The sequence below is a fragment of the Gamsiella multidivaricata genome, assembly GCF_025024155.1.
Source record: "Gamsiella multidivaricata strain RSA 2152 chromosome Unknown BC939scaffold_14, whole genome shotgun sequence".
NCBI classification, from domain to species: domain Eukaryota; kingdom Fungi; phylum Mortierellomycota; class Mortierellomycetes; order Mortierellales; family Mortierellaceae; genus Gamsiella; species Gamsiella multidivaricata.
The window spans coordinates 274,581-293,260 of NW_026251722.1; the positions used below are offsets into that span (position 1 = coordinate 274,581).

Below are 18,680 nucleotides of genomic sequence, written 5' to 3' on the forward strand. Positions count from 1 at the left end.
GGACCAGAATCTTCTTTCCTAAAATCATTTGTATCACACGTTGCATTCGTCCAGATTGTCCGGATAACACCACAGCAACGACAGGTACTGACTACCGCCGTCAGCAACCCACGCAAGGAGATACAGTCAACAAGGAATACCAATCCTGATCATTCGCCATCTTTGCACCATCAACCGCTCTTATTTAGACATTGTACTTGCCCTGCAGCGCTTCCTCAATCACCGATCGTCTCATTGAGCATCCGTCATCGGCCCACCCTCGTCAAACGGCATTATAAAGGTACAGTCGAGGCCTGATCAGCGAATATTGGCATATAACGACTCCAGAGGGGTGGACTTCATTGTCATGACTCCTCACCTCATCGGATATCACATATGCGAACTCCTTGCAATTACCCCAGTCATTCCCAAAGGATATAGTCCTAGCTCATACCATTTAGCTAAACAGATCCCATATTTATTTCCTTCCATTTTCGTTTACCTTTGTGTTCATACATTCCAATCTAAAGGAGGACCCTGCACCGCGAACCAGTAAGTGACCGAAGCACGCCCTTGCCGAAGTTCTATTCGCGTGGTGTCTCCTATTGTAAATAGAACTAATGATAGAAGTTACAGAACTCGTTATTAGACCCCCTACGCCGCATTACCCCGTTGCCTCTTGCCATGGTAGGAAGTGATGCTGCTAGTCAATCAGAGGTATTATTCAGAAGCCGGTTGCTACAAACGACCTTCCATGCAGCACCATACGCGTCGCTCTCGTCCTGTGCATCGAAAAATAATCCAACGGTTACAGCCCAATTGAGTGAATCTCCCTAGTTCCTAGTTTTGGAGCGTCAAATGTGTGAGTTAAGTCCAGATGCACTTCTCAGTTCATCATGGAAGAATGCTATAATGCGCAAGGTGAGCATCAAGAGTTTACTGAGTGCAATTGTTTATGAGTATCTAGTCTATGAGTAAGACGTATCTCAGGACATTCTCCGGATACCTAGTCTGGATAGACCATAGACTATAGCCTTGTATAACAGACTCTGGTGAATATGTGGTGTTGCTGATGCTGCTGATACTTATGGCCATTGATTACCCATCGTGATTTAGCAATCTCTCTCTTCTTTTCTTTCTACATCAGACAAACCCTAATCATCTTGACTTAAAGTCTAGCATTGCACATTTCGAAAAAGAAGTGAGGACGAGCTCCAAAAGGACGAGCTCCAGATAGGCGTGCAGGAGTGTGGCATAGGCATGAGAACGGGCAAAAGGACGAGCAAAAGGACGAGCTGCAGATGGGCGTAAAGCAATTGGACGAAGAGAGAGAATGACACAACATGGCCATTGCTCGAGATTACCTGGTCATGGAGATATGGTCAAGAAGAGAACTTGTAGACTAGGAGGCGAGTTATATATTCTACGAAGGTGGAGGGCATGGTGAAATACACTCTTTCTCGCAATTTTTTTCTCTGTGCACACCCTAACACTCTATAACCAACATCACTGTTGCAAATTACCTTCCTCGCCAGCGCTCCACTACACGCTACGCTAACTACAATGATCAAGGCACAGAGAAACGAATGTACATTCTACAACTGCGTCCAGGGACTGCTGGACAGGAAAGCGGCGATCCAGCCACAGGAGCGTCGCATTGATCAGGGTCTCCCGGTCAGGGACGGGGACGGACCTGTGCCATTGACCAAGTCAGAAAAAAACCACTTGATTCGGTTGCACTCAACGGTGCCAGTTCAAGTGAAAAACGTCCTTTTAAATGTGTTCGTCCGATTTGAAAGGCGCGAGGATAGAAGCATGGATTTCATCTGCGTTTGCAGAAAGCCATTCCTGACAAGAGATAGCCTGAGCAAGCATTACAAGTGGGTCTGCGCCATTCCAACATCCCGATTAACGTTCCAGGGCTTCAACTTATTGATAGCGCTCAAGTTCTCCCTGATGATTTGAAGATCGTCAATGCCCCAGGTACATCTGGTGACGAGGTTGATGAGGAGAACGACAAAGGCGATGAGGCGTTTAGCGGCAGCAATGCACTCATATTCAACAATAACGTCATTTCGGCTACTTCAATGACATTTAATTCAGGAAGAGTGGTTGATGCAACTATCCGAGAGTTCATGCGGGGCTCGGACATTGCAAATACTCAACAGCAACATGCACAGCGCATGCAAATCATGGCGTTTTAAGAGGGACAGCGCACGCTAATCACAGCCATGGAGCAACGGGTCCTGAGCTCTATTGCCCAGATTGCAGCAGGTCAAGGGCAGGGGCAAGCTATGCAAGCTGCTTCTGCTTCTGCTTCTGGCACCGGACCTTCCAGTCCGGTTTCTACAAGTAGAAAAAGAACGCGCTCTAAGGCCCCTCACTTTGGAACATTCAAATCCCTAGTCGTATGTCTCCAACTGAAAATAAGTAAAATAAAAATGGCGGTTTGGTGGAGCGAGTGTAGAACGATATAAAAATTGCGCAGATGTAGAGACGGGAAAGCGCATGGTCTTGCCTTGCTTATCATTTTCCACGGTAGTGAAAGCTAGGTAACTCCCTACGCGTCGGGATGCTTGCAAACGATTGGAGTATCTGAGGTGTCGAAGGATCTAGGGTGAAAAGGGTATTTTATTGGGCGAATGCTGCTATCTAGTTCTATGCGTAGATAGGGTTTATATACTAGTTGCATCGGTGTCAACAGTGCATTGAAATATTGTAGAAACTGGGCGAAGCACTATCGACATCATAGCATACTAAATCTAGCATTAAACCTTTGCAAAGATCCACGATAGTGATTTTAAGTCGTAAAGTACTACTCCAATATGATCACAAACGACTGTCTGTTTTCTCTTTTCCATGGCACCTCGTCATTCAGCTTCGGAGTGAAATCTGGCTCAATCCCGCCTCATATTGGATTGGACATAGGGGTAGATTCTCCAGCGACAAGGAAACCGATATGTGAATCTACATGTAGACCTAGTATGACACCCCGTTATCACCGCACTACTGGTAAACAGCAATTTAGTGCGTCGCCCGAGTGTGCCAAGAGTGTAACACACCTGGTATCAGAGGACGGAGCTGAACTACAGCCTATATCAAGGAAGCGATGGCTAAAAAGATCCGGATCCTTAAATGAATTGAGGTGATGGGACTAGATGTGTAATAGGAGCAAGAGCAATCTATTAACAATTATGTATTGGGTACGATGGCGCGTGGTCGGGGCAGAAGGAAAAAAGTTCGGGCTGGTATAGAGAGAGAGGTGTACAAAAGTGCGCACTGGTAGAGAGAGAGAGAGATGTACTGAAGTTTGCACTCTTGACACACCTGGGCGACGATAACGGGGTATCAGGTGCTTAAGCACTTAGAAACCCAGGCATTGATCATAAAGCCTCTTTTATATGCTCGTGAGATTATCTTTGTTTCGCTGTAGAATAACATGGTGTAAGATTAAAGCTCTTACGGGGGGTGTGAGAATAAAATTTCACTATGTGCTTTGGATAATCTCACGGGGGTGTAAGAATAAAATCTTACGGGGGGGGGGGGGGGGGGGGGGGGTGAGATTATATTCTTCCTTGATTCCCACCGAACAGGTTGTCGTCCTGCTTATTTTCTTGGTCAGGCAAGAGCCATCCTCAGTCATGTGAATAGTAAGGACGGTCGCGTCTTTCTCTTGGACTATTTCGTTTTTGCCAAATCAGCCATGGTCATACGTTGCAGACATGTATATGTATTTGAATGCCCTCTCCCCCAATCTTCCTACCGAGACCCCTATCTCACTTCCTCGTTTCAATAGGGCAGCGGCCCGGCTACGCAGTTCATGATCCACACCATGCTCCCCCAATACCCACAGATCATACCCACGGTCGCCTTGGCTATCCAATCCGACGTCCCATCCAGCAACACATATCCACTTAACAACGATCCATGAGCTGCACTCGCAATCGTCGCACTCGCGATTCCAATCACCCGGGCCCAAAACAGTGCCGTCAAGTTTTCGAGATCCTCATCCTCGCGGTCAAGCACGTACTCTGTCAGGATCAGGACCCCCAGGAAGAGCATGATGAGTAAGAAGGTGAGTATGCCTTGGAAGGCCAAGTAGATGAGCCAGTGGAGACCTGCGAGGTTGTATCCGGGAGAACGATCTTGAGAGCGCCGGAAGAACGGGTCGTCGCCGTCGTCGACATGTCCAGCAGTTGATGCGCCAGATATTCTTGATGTGCTGTTGTCATCAGGGAGATGGAGTGGTGGTTCTGGAGACACGGTGACGGGAGCGTGGAAGCGGATGGCTGCGGCTGCATTTGTAGGTCCTGTTGACTTAGGGAAGTTTTGGGGCTCTGATGGCACTGGTGTAAAAGACTGTAGCCCAATTGTGGGTGGATCTGTAGTCGGGATCGGCAGCGAGGCATGTGTATCGACAACCTGAATCTCGTCAGAGGATACTGCCACTGGCTGTTCAACAATGAAGAATAATTGCTGTTGCTTCTGGGAGGACACCATGTCACGCTCTTGCTGCTGTGGCTGTGGTTCTTCCCCGGTGCCTGAGGGTCTCAAGGTTACAGGGGTTGATGGGTTCAATAGGTGTGTTGGCACAAGTGTCTTGAAAAGCGGGCGATCCACTGGTTCTAGATCCTGCATTAGCGGTACACTATCTTCACCAATAGATTCCTGCTCCTGAATCCCCTGAACTTCCTGAACCGGTACATTGATCCAGTAGCCCGACAAGAACGACAATGGCCATGGCTCTGTCTTCTGCAGCGTGTCCTTCGAACCCTCTGAAATCCCAAGAGGCATGGCCTGAGCAGTGCCAGAATCCTTATCTCTAGCTGTTACATCTGTACTTCCTTGTCCAACGTCCGTTTGGATCACCACCGGTGCAACAGTAACCGGTTGGGACACCTGAAAGGGCTGAGCAGAAGAAGAGTCTGGTATTTGATGGTACATGGTGTTATGTTCGTTCGCCAGTAAATGTACCATCATTAAATGTGTCGCTACCAAGAAGCAGAGGCCGGATCCTGCCAGCATAACATAAGTCCTGGCGCGTTGAACTGTCAATGATATGCATTCGAACCGCTCTAGATATCGATATGAGAAGCAGAGGAGGGGAAAGGATGTCAAAGGAGGAATAAAGGCGACGAGAATGATGCCGATGGAGGGTATCGATACGAAGGGTGTTGATGAAGAGACGAGGACGGATGTGAGCGCGAAAGGGATATAGCCTAACGAGGCCACCGAGTGGAACAGGGCGTGAAGAATCGGTCGACGCACCATTGGCGATGCGTTCAGGTCGCTTGCTTTCGTGGGGTTAAAGACAGCAATGGCAATAGATGGCGGACTAATAAAGTCGAACAAACGAAAACTGGAAAGGAAGAAAGAGATACTAGAAGGAAAGGTAAGATGCATGTATATCTCGCTCTTCTTCGTACTAACGAAAGACAGAGGTGAGAATGCAGATTCTATTCTCTCCGAGGCAAAGACACGGCCCAAGAGGACAAAATGGAATGCAAAAGGGAGAAGCGTCGTGTTTCATTCTGGTCTAAAATGTCGAGCGCAGTGAGTGCTTCGCCATGTCCATACGCCGATATAGCAGGGATGGGTCCATTTTCACTCATTATCCTCATTGTCGCTATGTCTATCGGATTCTTTTTTTTTTTTTTAATATCTTTTATTCTCTATTCATCTTCTCAGACACCAAACGTGAACATCCAGATCGTGCAGCGTCTCTTCAGTTATAAACATCTTTCGCACCTCATCAAAAAAAACCTTTTCGCTATCTTTGGTCAGTGCCCTTCGCTTGTATCCGAGATAGATGGTTGTGTGTCCAGGAGTGCAGAGCTCATAAAGTGTTTCTAGCAGGGCCGCAAATGAAGTAGTCTCGTACACAACGTCCGACGCGATTACAATGTCGAACGGCCCAGTCCCCAAACGTTCCAATGGACGGGGTCCCCAGTACAGTGCTTTGGCGTTCACTTTGATCTTTGGTGATATTCTGTGCCGGTTTAAGGTTATATTATGCTTGATCAAGCCCAACGCGTGCTCAAGATCGGTCAGCGTGACGATCGTGGCGCGTGCCTTGGACGAAGCACGAGTGTGAATAGGCCTGGGCGATATCGATTGTGAAGCGCAGTTGACGAATGACGGTGAGGATGGTGATGAGGACGATGATGGTGATGATGAAGAGGAAGAGGAATACAAAAGCTGGTCGAGTTCATTTTGGGCCAAACCGGCGAGAAACACTCCAAGGAGGCCGGTACCGGCGCTTAAATCCAAGATCCGTTTGCCGGCAAACAGTGGAGAGCTTGAGTTGCGGATGCCCTCATTCACCATCCTTGAGAATATGTCCATCAAGACAAACGCCGAGTCCCAGACACGGCCTTGGGGGACATTGTTCCAAGTCTCTTTCAGCAACATGATCTGAGGACACTTGCCCTTGGTCCGTGGAATGTTGACAAGACGTAGAGCCTCTCGTTCGTCGCTGAAATTGAGTGAAGGCCGCGTAGTCAGAGAGACAGGGCCAAGTACGAGCGGTACGACTCCTTGCTCCGGTTCAGACCCAATGGTGATCCAAAATCTCTCTGGTGCGGTGGTTCCCTGCGTAGGCACGATGCGTATCTCTAGTCCTCCTCGACCGGATGGCCCAATCCCTGGACCTTGGAGACCGTCCAGATCAAGCCAGTTGGTTGACTGCAGCGCGCGCTTCTCGAGGCGGAGACCTTGATTCATTGGACCCTGAGTCGAGATATGACCATCCTTTTCAAACAGCAGGCAGCAATCTAGAGCCAGCATGGTCTGGCCCTCTCCGAGACGGAAGGAACGACTTGGGTCTGCTTCGTACTGATATCGTCCAAATTCGGTGACGAGTTCCAGGCTGACGCTAATCCACTTGCCAAGCTGGATACCGATGGGTATGGAGCACACCAAAACGAGTCTGTAGAGTGATTGGAAGTGGTTATCCATGGACGGTGAGGATGGCGGCGTTGAGGATGGGGTCAAAGAGGGCTCTGAGCAGCCATAGCAATCCTCGTCAGACAGAGGTAGGGACGGCGTGCTGTAGTATGAGGGGATTAGCGAGGAGAGCTCGTGGCGGGACATGAATAGGTGTTGCTCAGCTATCATTGGTGGGGTCCTGGGGCCTAGTGGCAGTGCAGGTTGGGTCTGTCGTAGTACGCGCCCACGATATAGTCGCGTGGAAGATGACAAGAAGAACAGGATATCGGAGGATTTTTTTCTCACTCTTCTTTTTTTCTTTCTCTTTCTCTTTTTCTTTTTCTTTGGCCCTATTTGATCAAAAAGCTGCTATGTGAAGGTGGTGTGGATGGTAGATGATTGAACTGTGTGTGTAGAAATGGATGAGGAGTTGAAACGAGCAGAGACGGATGGATAATGATGTTGATGGAGATGGCGGTGCAAAGGGATGTGTAGCTTGTCAACGGACACGATTGGAATGATGCGTGCAGCACGATCAGTGTAGGACATGGATTTGGTGTGGATGGTGTGGATGCATTTGGAAATGAGTGTGAGTGCGTGCGTTTATGGTGTGTGGTGCACGAAAGCAGCGAAAACCTCACTCTAACAAGCTCTCAAAGCTGGAGAACAGACGTATTCGCTACACCGCGTTATCCACACTACGCCTGCCCCTTGCAGATCGTCCCTTTTATTAATCACCACCGTCGCTGGTGACCCTGACAAAAAGGGAGCCGCACTCTATCTTTGCTAGCAGTATGCTCCAGTTCCAGAGGCCCCGTATCCTGCCTGCGACTGGCCCATTTGCTGCTGGTGGGATTGCTGCTGCTGCTGCTGCTGGCCCAATTGCTCTGCTATTGTCTCCTCGATCTGAGCGAGTTCGTGCTGGTCTGGCTTAGACGATGTTTGCGTCTGCATCTGGCCGGGAGGCGCATCTTTTGAAAGAGGCGATCCTGGATACACAGGAGGCGGATTAGTAGGACTCAGAGGCTCTATTGGATAAATCCAGGACCAATGGTGAATAAACGCAAACGAACGATGATGAAATGATGGAGACAAGCCTGACAACTGCTCAATGCCTATCTCTTCTAACCTTGGCTTGGAGTTGCTTCTCGAGGATCCATGTTAATGACTTGACTGTTCGGGACATCGTCCTCGTCAGCTTCATAGCGAGCAGTGTTCAAGAGGCGTCTTTCTTTCACTAAAATTGTCCAACAAGAAAAGAACAAGAGTGTCAGTTGCTCCACGAACAAAAACTGGTGACATACTAATCGACAAAAGTAGAGCTGGGACCCACCTGCACGGTACATGGCAGCGAACATGAGTGCCGTGACCACAACGGCGACAACAAGTAGTGCAATAAACCACCCCTTGACAATCCACAGATTCGGATCCAGACACCGGTTCTCCTTGCTCCAAAGATAATAATAGCCAAGTGCTACCACCAGGATCAAGATAAATGTTGTCACCTTCAGCGCCAAACTAAAGCGCTTTGAGGCCAGTACTGACGTTTTCGGTTTCCTGTTGCGCTTGATAATCGATGAGTCGAATGGAGTGGTCGCATCTAGCAAGGCTTGATGTTGCTGCCGAAGGTCTTTTTTGATGAGGTCTAGCTGGACATATTTATAGTATAGCGGCATGGCAATACCGCCACCAATAATGACAAAGAGAACTCCTATCAAGGCCCGGTGGGCATTCCCGCAGTTTGTGCCAAAGCGAATGTTCCTCGTTAACCACAGAGTGACTCCAAGCTATAGTATATTCAACCAGAAAGTGGAATTCATAAGAAACAGTGGCCGACATCTAGTGGCATGTTTGAGAACGAAAGACGAGGTAAGGTCGGCATACTGCAGCAATAACAACGAGCACGAGGAGCCAAGGGAGAACCGTACGGAGAGATGGGCATGAAGAGCATTTGCCGTGGCGTGTGTACTTTGAATCCCCATCCCTATGCTCTTTGACGTTACGTCTCTCGTTCACGTCGTTATAAAGAGCTGGCCCTGTTGGATAGAAAGTCGGGAGCATGGCCGTATTAACGGGTTGCGAGTCAATGACTGACGGCCCACTAGGCAGAGCTGCAGTATTGGAATGTACATCTGGGGCCGTTGCCAATGCTGGGGGAGTGGGATCACAGCAGCCAAGCGAGTCGCCGAGGAAGAGACAACATCCATCTCCGCAACTGGAACATCCTTCACAGCAGGCGCCACATTCACCGCAGCCGTCAAAGATAAGGCAGCAGGCAGAGCAGTCGTCGTCGCCACTACAGGGTTCAATATGCCAGGACATGTTAAAATGGGATCATGCTTGTACCATGGCTTGAGTGGCTTCAATAGGGGTTTCATAGCGAGAACACATTTGTGTCAGACGCGCCTACCATGTTATATCGTCATCCATGGTTGTTCTGTGTTGAAGGAAGCAGGATCCCTTGGCGATGAATGTCGAATGGAGAAATATATATGAGGAATGGAATCTACGTTGGTTGAGGCGATGAGCGAGTTGAAAGTTAAAAGTCGAGAGTCTCTGCTCTCGGTTCCATGCCGAACAAAATTAATGCTCTGTAGCTCATAGCCTCAGCCCAGGGAAACCTTCATTGACATACACAGAGGAATGTATGCCGCGTCTACACACGCGTCGTGAAAAATGTCGGCTGTGGAAGCTGGCGCACGCGGCTTTTCTGCTCCACACCCGTAAAGGAGCGGGCGCCAATTTTCTTCGACAGGCGAATAGCACCCTTTTACCCCGGCTTCGCCTTTGCCCAAGTGCTCACAACAGTATCGTACAGGTCTATAGAATGGGACCATTCTTTCATTGTTTGAATTAGAAGATGATGCGCCAACCTGGGGGATCACAGCCAAGATGAAACGAACTCCATACAAGGGGCCCATAGGGGGCCGGAGCGATGGGTATAGATACATTTGCGACGCCGACCACTGTCCCTGTGGTGCGTTACTCACCGACCATGCAAACGGGACCTGCCCTGGCTCCGTGCTCGACCCAGACGCAGCGGATCGGACGCTGCTGGACTGCCTGTAAGGGAGGAGGCGGTTGACAACCATGGAGGGGATGGGGAAGATACCCTTCTTGTAACAAGGTGTTTTCAGCTTTTAACACACTGATGAGGTGTGGCAATTGTTGCGCAGGCCCTAGGGGCAGGCCCGGGAAATGTGACCTGTCAACTGGCGACTGTGGATTGGTCCTGCTTTGGTGGAGAGGACAACTATGGGAGATAGATTCGGAGAGTCAATTGACTCGAGAGACAAATTGTTAACCAAACTCAAAATGAAAGGTCACTCATCCAGTGGGCGGGCAGTGTATCCGAGAGAAACCTCAAGGTTTCATCCGCATAGCGACATGCAGTGAGGAAGAACAACTACACCAGATTCAAGCTGTCGTCATGAGGGGGTACGTTCTTTTTAGGCGTGGGCGTAGTCGGACGAGGCCAGGGCAGTTAATGCATCAGACCTGGGTATCCTGAAGCCTCAGTCGGCCAAACAGCACAACCTTAGTGCGTCCATGACGATTGCCTATTTGCCGATCTCGATTTGACATTCGTTCCACGTTTGCCGTCGACATGAAACCTCAGATTCTTTTGTTACTATCGTATGAAGAAAAAAAGGAGAGGTGCATAGTCAGCTCAGCAACGATTGTGATTCAAGCTTAGGCAACAGGGCAAACAATGGGCGTAACCATAACATCATCTCTCTTCACAATCCGGAGGAGGTGGTGTCTATTCGTGTAACCGTTAGCAAAGATATGAGGCTCAAGAGGTACGACGATATTAGTTATAGTATTATAGCAATAGGTACCTGAAATAAGGAACGTGAAAAAAAGCTGTGTTACGATCAAAGCAAACATGATGTCCTTGTTCTGCACGTTGTTTTTAGCTGCAATGTGCAAGGTAACGTGTTAGACTCAATCCGAGAGTTCCCCGATTTCTCCAAAGATCTTGGCGAAAACGCGAAAACGAGATCCCCGATCCTGATACTGTCTCAAGTAACCGGTATTAAGATGCTTGGTGGAACCGTGTTCCATTCTATAGCCACTGGCGTTAAGAGCTAAGAGAGCTGGCTATGCTACCGGGCTGGCAGAGATCTAGTTTTGGGGATTAGAGTATGAATCCACGATTAGTCGGCTGCCCAATACACTGCTTCCCGGAAAGGCCGATTTAGGTTGAAGTTGGTACCGTCTTGCTAGATACAATTGGGAAAAAAAACGCGAGCAATATAGGAGAAGCAGACCCATTCGCCAGGGTTCAGTTTTACTTTACGATCGAGCGAGTCCTCTTGAAATGAGTATTCCCTTTTTGGAGAAATAGGGGTTGTTGCTGAGGTTAGTAGCAATCCATTCCATTCTGATGGGAACAACAGAGACGAGGACAGCTGTGGATGGATACGCATGACGCAGACACGCATGGGCGATACGCGATCCTTCAGCAGTTCTAGGCTGCCGAGATCATGACGACCAAGCTGAGAAGCGTGGGCGCGGCAGTGCATCCAAGACATCTTGTGTGTGCGTGGCAGGAGCGTGTTTTGGACAGGTGGTGACCATGATGTGATAGACTTCAAGATCTAATCCTAATTTCCTCGGCGAAAACTCCACTGCAACGATCGCACGCTGCCATTGGTCAGTGTTTCGCGTGCCTCTTGATTATTTTGCTGTCAAACGTGCCTTAGACTACCAAGATGAAGGAGGAAAGGGGGGGTCTGCTTCTCATTTGGATGTGAATGTGCAGTGCCCACTACACAGCGCTTTGAACGACAGCTGAAGATGCCGATCGAAGTGTGCTATGGGAAAGGAGGGGTGGGTCCAGGTAGGGACGGTATTATATAATACATATTGGTTTCTGAGCAAAGAAGTGTGTCTCTACTAGTCAGTATGCTGCTTACAGTAGAGGATATGTCAGATTTCTAATTGTCTCGCCCTTTTGCCCTAAACTGCACTTGGGAGGTCTTATAGACACAACACATAATAAACATACCCCCTTCGCTTACTTTTTACTTTGAGACATCGGCTCTTTCTTTCTACATCTGCTACCGGCGATATAGGGCGATATAGGGCGATATAAATAAGGACTTTGTTACTCCTCTTCATCCTCGCCACTCCCTCCTCCTCTCTTTAATCTCACTTCTCCTGTGCTTCGCTGTTTTTTATCTTTTTTTTTTCTATTCTCTCTGTTCTCTTTGTTCGTTACCCCATCACACTTGGACGCACACTCCCCTCTCTAACCCAGGCACCGAAATAATATTGGCCCACCGCATCTTTTCATAATCCACCATTCTCTCACTCTCACTCTCACTCTCACTCTCACTCTCGCACTCACACTCACATTCATCAACACCTTCTTCCTGCTATCCAGCACGAGCCCTCTTTGATACCAGTGCTCTCGTTCCACAGCATCGTTGTCCTGTGCCCCGCTCATTCATTCATTCACCCATCCATCCATCAGATAACTCTTCTCCCCGCAGCACAGCAAAGCAAAGCGATCAAAGAAATATGACCGATACTTGCTTGATGGACGTCGACATCGCCGTAATGGCTAAGCCCAGCAGCATACCAGTCATGCCCGAGAACATCTGGCTCGACATCTTCAACTACCTAACCCTCCAGGAGAAGTTCAAGATTTCCAGGTATGCATAGATGGCACACTCTCCATGGATTCGTATACGCCTCATCTGCACTCCCTCTCTCCTTCCTCGCATCTCATCCTTACACTACACACATCCTCGAGTCAACACCTGTTCCGTCTTACAAGAAAACTAAATCATATCGAACCAGACGTCTGAACCTGAACCTGAACTTGAACCTGAATCCCCAGTTCATGCTAACCAACACACAACCTGTGTGTGTTCGTCTCGGCGAATGCTGTTCCTCTCTCTGTCTGCAACAGCACCTGTCGCACCTGGCACCGCATCCTCGCTGATCCATCCCTTTACACCCATCTATGGCTCGACCGCATGGAGTTCAACACCCTGGTTCAATGTATGCAGCAGCTCTGCCGTCTCGCACCCCGGATAAAGTCCCTCCAGATCTCAAACTGCTACTCCTCCTTCATCTCCAAGACCACGGTTCCGGTCCAGAACACGGCCATTATGCACCACTTCCCACAGCAGCATGGTATGCACTCGCTTTACTCTCACATTACATCGTTTACCCTCCCTCGGCGCCGGGAAGAGTACCGCAAGCTCGGTTTCACCCTCCACCAAGACTTCTCCCGAGCCCTCGTCATCCTGATGGAACAGAGCCAAGAATCTATCAAGTGTCTTGAGATCCAGGATAACTTTCTGGATCTTGAAATGACCGAGCTGATCTTTTGTATTGTTCGGTATGGCCGCCATCTCGAGCACTTGCTCTACGACGCTAACAAGGATGGTGGATTTGTTGCGCCCGAGGTTGTTAGCGCCATTACTGCTGCATGCCCCAACATCCAAAGCTTCCGTGGCCAACACGCCATCTCGGACACGGTATTGCGTAGGATGATGACCGGCTGGGAGGACCTCAAATCTGTCACATTGGCACCCTACCAGTCCACGACCATAGGTACCAAGGAGGTTAGTCTGGAGGGACTCTGGTCTTTGCTCGAGTGTGGCAAGGTTGAGACCCTGGAACTGCTGGATCTGGATTGCATCTCAAATGATAATATCCGCACGATGATGCAGCGCGTCAAACACCTCCAATCCATGTCCCTGGTAGATCGTCCTTCGAGCCCTATCGTACCCAGCCACCCCTTTGCCCATCTCGCCTCTCGTTTTCCATCCCTGGCAGAATCTCACCACTTTAATAACTCTTCGCCCAAACCATTCCCGGGCGAATCTGTCCGCCACTTGACCTTGACAAAGTACACATCAAGTCCGCTCACGCTCCCTGGATTCGTTGCACTGATGAGACTGTTCCCTAATCTCGAGACGCTCAAGTTCACGACGAACTTCTTTACCTACGACCACCAGTTCCAAGGCTTGACAGCAGAGATTTACGGGGAGGAGATCAAGCTGGTGGAGACGATGATCCTTAATGAGATGAACGATCGCTGGTCGTCTGAGCGCGACGCCTCCACCTGCTGGATCGGGAACTGGCATGCGCCCTTGACACAGGAGCAGAGTCTTCGAGTTGGGATCATGCGCCCTCTAGTTTCTTCACCATGAAATGTGATCTTTGTCCTATCCTACCATGTATACCACTAGTATCTCTAGTTCTTGCTACCGTTTACCTGTTTACCAATCTCTTCTCAGCTCCTTCCACCCACTGTAATTGCTACACTGCCCTTTTTTTGTTGTTGTTGTTGTTGCTTACCATAGTCTTTGTAGTCCAACCTTGTTCTTATATTGTATCATAAACCAACATTTGCACTCTTCGTCAGCTGAACACCCTCGCGCAGGCGCATGTGTACTTGTCTATCCCCATCTGAGACAAAAGACAAAGAAAGGGTCTGGGCCATGCTCAAAAAAAAGGGTCGTGGACCTGAACTGCTTTGTCATCTAGTTGTCTGCGTGCCATAGACTAGCAGGGGGTCCGAGTGTCCGAGTGTGAGACATGTTGTGTCGTGGCTGGAATACGAAGTGAGCATTTTCACAACAACCATCATCAACCTGTCTGTTTGTCTGCAGTCTAGCATAGAAGGCCAAGACAACAACAACAGCAGCACGCGTTCGGCCGTGTTCCGATAGACTAGGGAGCCCATGCATGCGGAGCCGCCTCCGATTTGCGTTCACTGCGTTCAGTGCGTTCGTTCAGGATGGATTTTCAGAATCTCTTTGGAACAATTTAAACCTTTTGTGCCTGTGCGCGTGCTTACAGGAAAAAAAAAAGGCCATGTATCCTTATTTTCATTCCAGGACCAAGCAACAGACTTTATTTCATCAGATCCTACAAGCGCAATTGTGCTCCCTCGCCTCCAAAATGGCTCAAGTACTTAACAACAATCTCGCCTAAAAAAATAAATAAATAGAACCAGGACCTATGTTAGTATTGATGGCTTGGTTTGGATGGGCTTCACTGGACTGCCATAATGTTCAAACCTAACTAATAAAACGAAATGAAAAAAAACGGTTCCTTACCTGCTGCAACAATGACAGCGATGACGATAAGAATGATGATGATCCAAGTAATGTAGTTCATGTTGTTCGATGCAAGGTCGTCCCGCAGCATCGTCAGTAAGTCTGAGATCACCAGGCAGCGATCGCTCAACACCTTGGCTCGCTGGCCGATCTCAAGATACTGGCGAATGGCATTGTATAACGGCTGCAGCTCTGGTTCTGACCAAAAAATCTCAGGCGTATCTATATGGCGGAAAAAGAATACCGAAAGTTAGCAAAGTCTTTACTTCCCATTAATGTCTGTGTCTGCGTCCTCAGTCCGGGTGCTTTGCTTTCATACCAAGCACATTCGACACAAGATCGACATTCATGCGAAGCTGGAACAGGTGTCCAGAAATTTTTGTGATCTGGGGTCTCGAGTAGTTCAGTTTTCCGGTTTGCGCCAACTGAATGGGGATGATCTTTGTATCGTCGATAGTATCGTCCATTTGACATTCGTACAGTGCCAGCTTGACAGACTGCGAGATGGCGTGGGATATTGTCAGCTTGATCATATGATTTCCTCCTCGCAGTGTAATCCTAAAGAACAGAGCATTGCAAACATGAATATATAGCCTCAGTAAGCCTCAGAAATAAAGTGATTCGAAGTATGAGAGCCCCTTGCCGTGACATAACTTACATGTCGTTGTAGATTCTGGGAGTGGAGTAGCCTGCGTACTCGAAATGGAACTCTTCTATCTGCACGTCGTCCGGCAACAGCCTCTTGACCTCGAACTCCGAAAGGTCGTCCAGGATCCATGCCTCTTGCTCGACACTCATGTTCCAAAAAACCGTGACGCCATAGTCAAAGAAAAATACTTCTCCACCCATAAATGGCGCCGCAGCTGGCTGTGGTGCCATCGTAAGTAAAGCTTCTATGCTCTCTGCGTGCCCAGCTGACGGCGATTTGATGACAGATGTCTGATCTTCAAGTGCATCCACGAAATAATCCTGTGATTCAGGTGCAGTCGATGTGCTCCGGCTCGAAGTCTCACCCTCATGAGCAGACATTGCCATACCTATATCGCCGTCCTTTGTGTGTCTGCTGGATCGACTACTCGCGCGACGTCGATTTTTAAGTTGACCGCGCTGATGATAGTCCTCGTTTGTCAGATCCCGTCCTGATGTTGAGCGCCTGTATCTCTCCTCGTCATCAGCATGCTCTAATGATCGAGAGTAAACCTCTCCTGTGTTCTCCTCATACTGCTCCAACTGCTTGTCCAAGATTGAGCCACCTCCAGGAGATCGAACTGGTGGCGCTGACATATATCTCGTCGTCCTTCCAGGAATGAGAGGGAAGTGATAGGCAGTATACAGGGCCTCATCATACAGTCGAGGCTGGACACCATGGTTGGCCTTCAAGTACGCAGACAGTCTTTTGATATCGTATCCCTCTGCAGTGCAGTACGCAACCACTCTATTAGAAGCAAAAAGCGACAAAGATTGTTAGATTCTACACTGACCTTGAGAGCCATTGATTATTGATTATTACATCGTGCCTTTTAGAATAGTGACATGCTCAAAACAACAACAACAACAACAGCAAAAAAAAACTTGCCTTGCAAGGCCCTTGGAATTTCTCTGCTCCTTCGTCAGCAGCTCTGAGCGAGTTGGTGCCCGTCCGTGTAAACCTCGTTTCCGGATCCTGAAGTCGGATTCGTCACGGAAGGCATCAATCTCTGGATCAGAGAAAGCTCCCTCTGCAAAGTCGGTATCATCCTCCTCAGCCTCCTCCTGATCTTCTGGCAACATAACCAACTTTTGCGAGACCTTAGTCGTACGAAGTGGCACCTGTTTTTGTTTTGGAGTGCCTGGGCCAGGACTCACAAAGCCGGATTGATAGGCACTGGCATTGGCGCTAGCAGTGTTGATCCTCATCGGCGTATTGATAGCTCCATATGGCGTCCTAGTGGCCTCAGTACCTCCGCTCGCGGGATGAAAGGCGCGTCTGGTCCTGAACGAGGTATCTGGAAATAGCTGACGAGGGTTTGGAAGCGGACTGGAGGAGATGAATTGGATATGGTTCTGGTGCTGATAATGGTGAGGAGTATTTGACTGAGGTGCGCCCTGCTGTCGCTGTTGACGTTCCTGAAGCAGGGGTAGGTGCGGGTTGTTGGGAGGTTGCGACTGCTGATCGGTCATGGTGATGAATCGTTCGTTGCGGGATCCGATGTAGAAGGATGTGAAGAGGGCTCAAATGACGTATTGTGCAATGCAATGCAAAAAAAAAAAAAAAGAAAAGATGTGCACGGTCACAGATCAGCCTCTTCTGGCGCCCATGTCCTTCAATCGCTTCGTCCCTTGAAGTTTTTGGGAGAGAAAGCGTAATCCATCGGATACATTTTATTGATAACGTCCACTAAAGCACTACATAAGAGAGAAAATGATAAAGAGGCCTCGGAGTCGGGTGCAGTGCAAATTGAAGAGGAAAAAAATACGAAGGGTCTACCCCAACGTGTAGTTCAGTCATCATGCGCGCCTAAACACGTCCTTCGTAGACCGGAGTGTTGAGGGCCATATGCGCAACAATCATATCCTTGACATCCTGTGGGGGGTCCAGTCCCTATTGAAACCATAAAAAAAAAGAAAACTATCAGCGCGGTTTGATAATCCGCCGTAGCAGCACCTCAGAGAGTCCCTTGCTGTCAACACACCAGCTCAAGGGCACGTTCCCAGCGCTCAAGTCTCGTCAGTTCTGTGCAAGGACCGTATTTGGAAGTAAGATCAAACTGACGAAGCACTTTCTCCGCGCCCAAAAGGTTTGCTTGGTGGACTATTTCGTTCCATTGTAATTGTTATAAGACGGAAATCAGTACGCGCGCTCTTAGTTGCAATGACGATCTAGCTAGCAAGAAGCCGAGGTAGTCCAATTGATGCTTACATCCAGCATAGATATCGCCAATATATGGAGCAACGTATGACACAGCGTTTGTGCTTTTGGTCGTCTTTTTCTGGCCGGTAAGCGACGCAGTCCCATTTACGGATTGCTTTTGGATCTCAGAGCCCTTCTTCGTCGTCGTGATTCTCTCCTCCAGGACCTTCGCCTTCTCTATCTTTCGCAAGTCCGCCTCAACAGCATCAGAGTCGTCCGACTGAACCTCATCCTCTTCCTCTTCCTCTTCCTCTGAATGAGCCTCATCTTCACCCTGATCGCTGTGCAGTGACGCCTTTTCCTCATCCGAGTACTCTGTCTCATCGATCTCGTCGGGAGCTTCCTCCTTGTCCTTCTTTGCGTCCTGATGCTCTTCTGTTGCCATTGTCGGAGAAGTTACCGAGTGCAAACTGGGAGTGGTTGCCTTTTTGGCGGCCACGACGCGCTGCACTGTCGACAGCTTCTTTCCCCGCTGGAAGAAGTTCGCGGCGGGCTCAATAGCTGTAGTTCGTTTCTTGGGTGGTGCCATTGCTTGTTATCTTGTGTAGTGAACAGGGGAGTAGAGGGAGTTGCCTTGTATGCCACTTGTGGTAGAGAGTAATTGAGGTGCGGTATACGTCATGTGATATGTGCGCACAACCTGGGTTGCCATGCATTGTTTGCCAACCCCCCTCTAATTGACCGCTGATGCTGCCCACTGCACACTTGTCCACCGCAGGCTGCACTAACTCACATCTGCTTGCTCTTACCATTCCTCCTCACTGTCCCACTACTCCTCCTCCTCCTCCTCCTCCTTC

The 18,680-nt window shown here is 49.0% G+C and overlaps 7 protein-coding genes across 7 annotated transcripts; 2 read left to right on the plus strand and 5 right to left on the minus strand.

Annotated features, from left to right (window-relative positions):
• Positions 1 to 1,322: 1,322 nt before the first annotated feature.
• BC939DRAFT_443390 (uncharacterized protein) lies at positions 1,323 to 2,616 on the plus strand (the record flags this gene model as incomplete). Its single annotated transcript, XM_051554534.1, has 6 exons — positions 1,323 to 1,360; positions 1,515 to 1,859; positions 1,919 to 1,962; positions 2,083 to 2,176; positions 2,231 to 2,331; positions 2,355 to 2,616. 6 exons carry the CDS (start codon positions 1,323 to 1,325, stop codon positions 2,411 to 2,413), a joined length of 681 nt encoding a protein of 226 aa, XP_051414963.1. The 3' UTR covers positions 2,414 to 2,616.
• A 925-nt stretch (positions 2,617 to 3,541) lies between these two features.
• On the minus strand, positions 3,542 to 5,411 carry BC939DRAFT_443399 (uncharacterized protein). The gene has a single exon (XM_051554535.1). The coding sequence runs from the start codon at positions 5,380 to 5,382 to the stop codon at positions 3,769 to 3,771; it is 1,614 nt and encodes a 537-aa protein (XP_051414964.1). The 5' UTR covers positions 5,383 to 5,411; the 3' UTR covers positions 3,542 to 3,768.
• Positions 5,412 to 5,655: 244 nt separating this feature from the next.
• On the minus strand, positions 5,656 to 7,071 carry BC939DRAFT_500720 (putative methyltransferase-domain-containing protein; the record flags this gene model as incomplete). The annotated part of the gene is made up of 1 exon (XM_051560074.1): positions 5,656 to 7,071. The coding sequence occupies one exon, from the start codon at positions 7,069 to 7,071 to the stop codon at positions 5,656 to 5,658; it is 1,416 nt and encodes a 471-aa protein (XP_051414965.1).
• A 502-nt stretch (positions 7,072 to 7,573) lies between these two features.
• BC939DRAFT_61477 (uncharacterized protein) lies at positions 7,574 to 8,729 on the minus strand. Its single transcript, XM_051561781.1, has 3 exons — positions 8,240 to 8,729; positions 8,036 to 8,143; positions 7,574 to 7,934 (listed from the first exon to the last, which is right to left on the minus strand). The coding sequence occupies exons 1-3, from the start codon at positions 8,580 to 8,582 to the stop codon at positions 7,693 to 7,695; spliced, it is 693 nt and encodes a 230-aa protein (XP_051414966.1). The 5' UTR covers positions 8,583 to 8,729; the 3' UTR covers positions 7,574 to 7,692.
• Positions 8,730 to 13,790: 5,061 nt separating this feature from the next.
• On the plus strand, positions 13,791 to 14,081 carry BC939DRAFT_385143 (uncharacterized protein; the record flags this gene model as incomplete). The annotated part of the gene is made up of 1 exon (XM_051551802.1): positions 13,791 to 14,081. A coding segment is annotated over one exon (291 nt), but the record flags the coding sequence as incomplete, so codon positions are not given.
• Positions 14,082 to 14,688: 607 nt separating this feature from the next.
• Positions 14,689 to 17,202, minus strand: BC939DRAFT_490851 (uncharacterized protein). The gene is made up of 5 exons (XM_051559468.1): positions 16,570 to 17,202; positions 15,652 to 16,428; positions 15,313 to 15,551; positions 14,994 to 15,215; positions 14,689 to 14,864 (listed from the first exon to the last, which is right to left on the minus strand). The coding sequence occupies exons 1-5, from the start codon at positions 17,151 to 17,153 to the stop codon at positions 14,803 to 14,805; spliced, it is 1,884 nt and encodes a 627-aa protein (XP_051414968.1). The 5' UTR covers positions 17,154 to 17,202; the 3' UTR covers positions 14,689 to 14,802.
• A 128-nt stretch (positions 17,203 to 17,330) lies between these two features.
• Positions 17,331 to 18,577, minus strand: BC939DRAFT_443409 (DNA polymerase delta, subunit 4-domain-containing protein). Its single transcript, XM_051554536.1, has 3 exons — positions 17,893 to 18,577; positions 17,666 to 17,784; positions 17,331 to 17,574 (listed from the first exon to the last, which is right to left on the minus strand). The coding sequence occupies exons 1-3, from the start codon at positions 18,410 to 18,412 to the stop codon at positions 17,491 to 17,493; spliced, it is 723 nt and encodes a 240-aa protein (XP_051414969.1). The 5' UTR covers positions 18,413 to 18,577; the 3' UTR covers positions 17,331 to 17,490.
• Between the last annotated feature and the right edge of the window lie 103 nt (positions 18,578 to 18,680).